Genomic DNA, 7,687 nt, shown 5'->3' on the forward strand with positions numbered 1-7,687 from the left:
AGTTTGCTAAAAAACACCTGAAGGCCTCCAAGAAATCATCAGAATAAGATTCTCTGGTCTGATGAGACCAAGATAGAACTTTTTGGCCTTAATTCTAAGCGGTATGTGTGGAGAAAACCAGGCACTGCTCATCACCTGTCCAATACAGTCCCAACAGTGAAGCATGGTGGTGGCAGCATCATGCTGTGGGTTTTTTTTTCAGCTGCAGGGACAGGACGACTGTGTAACGAATCAGCTCATGTGAAATATGAATAACTAACCATAACTAACGAAGGAGTGGCTTCACAACAACTCTGTGACTGTTCTTGAATGGCCCAGCCAGGGCCCTGACTTAAACCCAATTGAGCATCTCTGGAGAGACCTACAAATGGCTGTCCACCAACGTTTACCATCTAACCTGACAGAACTGGAGAGGATCTGCCAGGAGGAATGGCAGAGGATCCCCAAATCCAGGTGTGAAAAACTTGTTGCATCTTTCCCAAAAAGACTCATGGCTGTATTAGATCAAAAGGGTGCTTCTACTAAATACTGAGCAAAGGGTCTGAATACCTAGGACCATGTGATATTTCAGTTTTTCTTTTTTAATAAATCTGCAAAAATGTCAACAATTCTGTGTTTTTCTGTCAATATGGGGTGCTGTGTGTACATTAATGAGGAAAAGAAATTAACTTAAATGATTTTAGCAAATGGCTGCAATATAACAAAGAGTGAAAAATTTAAGGGGGTCTGAATACTTTCCGTACCCACTGTATATATATATTTGGCATGTCCGAGAACGGTCAATTAAAATTGCATGTGATAATAGAAGCAAAACAGACATTTCTTGTTTTGATTTCGTAAATCCACTTCACTTCGGCTATCATGTTTGATAACATTTTACAACTGTCAGTTTAACGAGGTAAATTTGCTATCAGTGTAGCAGATGGTTTTATCTATGCTATCCAAAAATATTGAGACCGTCTAATATTCACTATCTTAACTTACATAAAGTGTATTTAGTTAAACTTTTACACAGTTAAATCAATTTTTGTAACACAAAACATTTGAGCAATCACACAAATATGGCATATAAACTTTGAAATAAATACATTTGTTTGTTTTATGTAGAGTAACAAACTGGAAACCAACAGTAATGCAGTTAAATCAATTTGCCATAGGACTTGCTCGAAGGAATAGTTCACCCGTAAACAAACATTTGTATGACTATTTACACTGTTATGACTGACTTTCTTCAGTGGAACACAAAATAAAATGTTTTGAAGAATGTTCATGCTGCTCTTTGCCATGCAATGCAAATGGGCTGTAAAAGTCTAAAGAGTTTTGTGAATATTCTTCAAAGTTTCATCTCATCTCGTTTTGGGTTCCACTAAGAAAGTCAGTCGCACAGGTTTTGAAACAACATGAAGGTGAGTACGTGATGACCAAAATGTAATTTTTGGGTGAACTATTCCTTTAATTCACCAGATTTGGATGACAAGTTTATGGGCGTAGACAGATTTTCATACACAATCTCTCATGAAGAAAAAACACCTTGCTTTTGGCACAAACACAATGTGAGGAAAAATGTGTGCAGTGCAGGAGCTGAGATAAACTCTGAGGCAATTCTTCTCACAATGTTGACAGAAGCCTTTCCATTTCTTTGAAGGTTTATTTGTATCATGGACTCGGAGTTAAAGCAATAGTTCACCCAAAAATGTGGTTAAAATGTACTTGCCCTCAAGCCATCCAAAAGATATAGATGAGCTTGCTTCTTCCTGGGAACAGATTTAGAAAAATGTAGCATTACATCACTTGTTCACCAGTGGATCCTCTGCAGTGAATGGGTGCCGTCAGAATGAGAGTCCAAACAGCTGATAAAAACATCACAATAATCCACAAGTAATCCACACCACTCCAGTCCATCAATTAGTGTCTTGTGAAGTGAAAAGCTGAGTGTTTATATGAAACAAATGTATCAGTAAGATGTTTTCACTTTAAACCTTCGCTTCTGGCCAAAATATCGGTCGATAATCCATAATAACGCTTCCTCCAGTGAAAAAGTCCATCCTCTGTTGTCCTCTCACATCAAAATCCACCAACGTATTTGTTTAGAACTGTTTTTTGCTTGTAAACGGTTCTTGATCTGTGCATATTTCTTTCCCGATTCAGAAGAGATTACTTTTTCACTGGAGAAATCAATATAAATTCAAATCAAAGTTAAAAACGTCTCATTGATGATTTTGTTTCTTACAAACATACAGCTTTTAATTTCACAAGACATTAACTGATGGACTGGAGTGGTGTGGATTACTTGTGGATTATCAAGATGTTTTTATCAGCTGTTTGGACTCTCAATCTGACGGCACCCATTCACTGCAGAGCATCCATTGGTGAACAAGTGATGTAATGCTACATTTCTCCAAATCTGATGAAGAAACAAACTCATCTACATCTTGGATGTCCTGAGGGTGAGTACATTTTCAGCAGATTATCATTGTTAGCTAAAGGAACTATTCCTTTAAGCATGTTAATTTCACTGAAATGTCTCAATTTCTCTCATCCACCACAACAACAGCATGAAGAAAACAACCTGGTGTATTTGCTATAAATACAAAGATATAACGCTAACAGTAGTAAGATGCCGTTACTCGATCTCCTCTCATGAAGCTCAGTCAGTCGTCCAACTCGAGGCCAAAGTGACTGTACAAGTCTCGTGTGGTCACTCCACGCAGGCCGGCTAAGAGACACAGAGAGACAGTTGTCTTTGTCAATGATCACATGGGGGACAATGACGTGACACAGACCCCCTCTGGCCCTCAGACCAGCTGAAGTCACAGCAAGGCTGAAGCGGGCAAGAAACTCAGCATGCTGGGAGTCTGAAAGGGTCCATTATATTACAGAATGCAGCGATAATACCAGAGGATGCCATTATCATAATCCTGACACTAGACAGAAATGCCAAGCATATAGAGGCTGTAACCCACTTATATGAGTGGGATGGGAGATGTGTGTAGGCCACAAGTGTTTATGGAGAGGAGATAAACAGTTAACACAGTATGAAATGTGAAATATGTTGAGTATCAGACCAACATAAATCACGATGGCAGGTTTTACCTAATTTGCCCAGCAGAGTTTGTCCGATGTCTTTGATGTCATTGTATTCGTGCAGCAGGTCGATGTGTCGATCCAGCTCTTGTACAACAAATCCTCTACAAACACAAGAACAGAGGAACACAAGCTCCGTTTAATATGACAATAAATCAGAATGAAGCACTTTCTTTTCTTAGGTAGTATAACAATGTAATAAACAACAAAGAACCAGATTATTTGAGATATTTTTATGTATTGTATTAAAGGAATAGCCTCATATATGAAATAATTGTCACAAAAATATACATTTCTGAAATGCAACAGTTTATATATATATATATATATATATATATAAAGTCACATGAACTTGAAGTTAAATGAGGACATAGCTAAAAAAAAAAAACTATGAATTATCAATCAGACGACAGAAGGCATGTAGTGGACAGTGTATAATACCTTTTCAGCCAAATTTTAACCATGTTAATAATTTAGAGGCCTTAGAAGATTGTATCCCATATGATTCAGTAGGCATCAAGGGGTTAACAGTGCTGCTTTCGTTATTTCATTTCATTGAGTTCAATTTCACTAAATGGAAAAGAGTGAAGGATGGTCTTCAGAACATATTCAGTGTGCCACAAAAAAAAAAGAACGTCATGCAGGTTTAGCACGACATGAGGGTGAGTAAATAATGGCAAATTGTAATGTATGGGTAAATTATTCCTATTAAAATGTTGCATATGAGTTCTAAAACAACTCTAATGGAATCACTTGCCATCTCCCACATTTTTCACATTACATTTTTTCTGCAGTGCACATTTTTAAGTTTTTTTAAGAATCTCCCAACAACCTTAAACTAAAAAAATAATTCTGAACCTAATATTCCTTGCTATCGTCAGTATGAACATACAACAGCATATTGTATCTCTTTTTTTTCTAACATTCACTACCTACTCCTTTTCCAACAAGGCGATCTCTGAATCCAGCCGATCAAGAGTTTTCTTGAGCTCCTGGACTTCTACCTCAGGGCACACTGGAGATTTCACCATACTAGGCTTCTGCACCTGTGACAGACCACAGACAGCTCACCACATATGCATATCTATGGCAAGCCGTTTTAACATTTAATCTATAAACCGCACTAGTATCTAATTTAATGTTACTAGTACTTATTTTTTAGATACTAGTATATTTTCCATTAAATACTAGTACTTATTCATTAAAGGGTCATGAAAACCCAGACTACTTTTTCTGAGATTTTAGCAGAGGTGTTTGTGTTGCACATCATAGAAGACAATGTTAACATCCGATAATTTTAACTGTTGGAGAAAACTGGTTAATTTTAAGCTTTTTTGCGCTATTTTCATCTTCCGGGTTTAAAATCTACATTGTGCTGACGTCACAATTTGTGACGTGGCAATGGACTAATAGTACATCGATGACGCGTCGTGTCTATTTAATTATTCATGAGACTGCGTGTTCTTATCCTATGAGAAGACGCTTCGCTTAATTATTCACAACAGCATGTGTTGATCTGCTATGACAGACATTTCAGAGTCTGTGAGATGACATCGCGCACAATAACTGAGAGAAACGTTCATGGATCGAAGAAGAGTGTTTGTTTTTGCTTTGTAATAAGAGTTCGGCACAAACGCGATTCATTCACTTGGTGAGCATAACCATTTTTACAGCTCTCTGACACAACTCGTCAAAAGGCTTTTATAAACGCTACAGAATAAGCCTTAAAAGTTCTCAGAGGTGCAACAGCACGTTCATATATATGTTTTCGATGCAGAGTGCAAATGGCTGTGCATTTATTTGTGTTTTTAACTTGATGGGAGCAAAATTAAACTGTCAGAACGCTAAGCTGTGTGTGTGTTGTCCTCCGCTCCACACCACGCTCACTTTTTTCAGCATTTAAAAAAAAACTGTGGTGAGAACTAACCAGTGCTGAAACGGGGGGTTTCATGACCCTTTAACTACTAGTATTTATTCTTTAGGTACTAGTGTCTTTTGTAAAGTTACTAGTACTTATTCATTAGATACTAGTACTCATTCATTAGGTACTAGTACTCATTCATTAGATACTAGTACTCATTCATTAGATACTAGTACTTATCCATTAGATACTAGTACCTATTAAATAGATACTAGTACTTATCCATTAGATACTAGTACCTATTAAATAGATACTAGTACTTATCCATTAGATACTAGTACTTATCCATTAGATACTAGTACCTATTAAATAGATACTAGTACTTATTCAATAGATACTAGTACACATTTATTAGATACTAGTACTTATTCTTAATGTTACGAGTAAGATTTTTTATTTTACTAGTAAATTATTAATTGAACTCTACTGTAGCCATTTGGACTAGTCATAACATAAGACGAGTAAAAAAGCAGATCTGACTAGTAAGATAAGAATAGTTACTAGTAGTAATTACAAAAGATACTAGTGTCTAATAAATAAGTAGTAGTACCTAATGAAGAACTACTAGTATCTATTAAATAGTTACTAGTATCTAATGAATTTGTACCAGTATCTCATAAATAAGTACTAGTATCTAATGAATGCTTACTAGTAATATTGATATATATACTAGTCACTATTGCAATAATTACTACTCAGAAATGAAAAGATGATATCAAAAACAGAACAACTCCCTGTTCATTTGGAGATATCTTCAACCTCATAAAGAACTAGTGAGAATGTATTTGGAGATATCTTCATTTAAACAGATCATTACATAAACATGAATACCTCTCCACCATCCAATCAGAGTCCACATGGTAATACAATACATTAATATGCTGAATTAATTTGATTGTTAAGTAGAGCTAACTGGCTTTGTATGTTAGACTATCTTGCTAATTGGTTATCATGGAAAGACTACAAACCTCACCTGTAGTCCAACAAAAGTATAATGATATGTTTTAGTCCAAATTCACTACACAACATCAGTCGAGTCTTTGAAATAACGTATTTTTGTGATCTGACATGGTTTCATTAAACAGAATGAGGCAGAAATCATGCCACTTTATATTATTCTATAAGTTACAGTGATAAAGGCTATGTCGATTAGCATTGCATTTTAAATATACTTTATTCTTATAAAAATACCCAAGATGGCTTGAAAAACAAAGATAAAACCATATATTGTCGCAATCATTGTTTATTTTCTTCATGTTTCATCAGTAAAACGCCTATCTGCATGCTATTCAGCTAATAGGCTACATCTACAGCGAAAGCCACATGTCTTTGTCCATATAAGGGATTTCCTGGAACGTCATCAGTGAGTCTCACTTGTGTTTGACTTGTTAATACTCTAAATCCCTCGCAGCAGGTTGTTTGTTCTTACTCACTGTTAAAATCCAATTGTCATTGTACCTCAACAGGCAAATGTTATTTGCAAAATGTTCTCACTTGTGGAGTTTCTGCGACCCTCAGGCGACGAGTATGAATGAAAAAGAAATTACAATTGAGTACTCATTATTGCTCACAAAATCCTAATTTGGGTAAAAATAGCAAAAATTATTAAGAACTTTGAGGTAAACATTTGCAAATCCGTTTCTCTCAAGTGTAGAGAAGTGTAAATTTTTTTCTTTTTCTTGCAGCTATATTTATTATTAAATACACAGTTTTGTATATTATAGTGAAATAGTGTTATTACAAAAGTAATATTCCTTATTTTGTTTAATGTTTTTATTTAGAAATAATAACCATAACCATAATCATTATTAGTTATGATAAAAACAACATTTTGGGGCAAATTGTGCAGCCCTACAAGTACAGCAAACCTGGTGTTTGTTTTTTTTATTAATAATTTTTGACCTTTTTTTCCAAATAAATGTTTGTCTGAAAACCATAAGGTTTGGATTTTGTGTGCCCTGTACAGAACATTAATGTGAAAACATTCAGTGTCTGTAGCACCAGTGCTATATGCAAAAAAGTTAACGTACAGCCCTGATATTATATTTATTGTTTTAACTGGAGGAAAAAGAGGAAAATAATATATAATAAAATTGGTGTCTTATCTCCATCCTGCCACCAGAGGTCACTAGTACAATGACCAACTAACACATTAGGCTACTGTTTACGAAATTACAGTGTTAACAAAACTGACAAAAATACGTTTTTAATGATTGTTTTTTTTCTATGTGGTTTCCTCAAAAAAAGTACATCTGTCTCCTTGCTTTCGTTTCCTGTCTAAACTCTCTCCTATATGTTGCTGGCTCATTAATATTCAACATACGATTACCATACTGGGCAGAAATGCTAATTTAAAAAGTACTAGTATTTATTAATTTCGGGATATCTTTGGTCGAAAAGGTTACTAGTAACTAAAAAATAAGTACTTGGTCAAAAAGGTTACTAGTAACTAAAAAATAAGTACTAGTTCTATTTTTCTTAAGAAGAGTATAATTAAATACTAGTCACTATTGGAATAAGTACTAGTATCTAATAAATAAGAACTAGTATCTAACGAATAAGTACTAGTAACTTTACAAAAGACACTAGTACCTAAAGAATAAACACTAGTAGCTAAAGAATAAGCACTAGTAGCTAAAGAATAAGCACTAGTAGCTAGTAACTAAAGAATAAGCACTAGTA

General features: G+C 35.0%; 1 protein-coding gene across 1 annotated transcript in view; it reads right to left on the bottom strand.

The window, feature by feature from the left end:
- Positions 1–2,451: 2,451 nt before the first annotated feature.
- The window catches only part of LOC107597663 (DNA repair protein SWI5 homolog), a 5,901-nt gene continuing 665 nt past the window's right edge, over positions 2,452–7,687 (bottom strand). The window contains exons 3-5 of the mRNA XM_016288829.1: positions 4,021–4,130; positions 3,094–3,188; positions 2,452–2,716 (exon numbers count right to left, since the gene is read on the bottom strand). Of these exons, the coding sequence (XP_016144315.1) occupies positions 2,652–2,716; positions 3,094–3,188; positions 4,021–4,130 (270 nt within the window). The 3' untranslated portion in view covers positions 2,452–2,651. The remainder of the gene's footprint in view (positions 2,717–3,093; positions 3,189–4,020; positions 4,131–7,687) is intronic.

This window comes from Sinocyclocheilus grahami, unplaced genomic scaffold (assembly GCF_001515645.1).
Source record: "Sinocyclocheilus grahami isolate Dianchi unplaced genomic scaffold, SAMN03320097.WGS_v1.1 scaffold234.1, whole genome shotgun sequence".
In the NCBI taxonomy this organism is placed as follows: domain Eukaryota; kingdom Metazoa; phylum Chordata; class Actinopteri; order Cypriniformes; family Cyprinidae; genus Sinocyclocheilus; species Sinocyclocheilus grahami.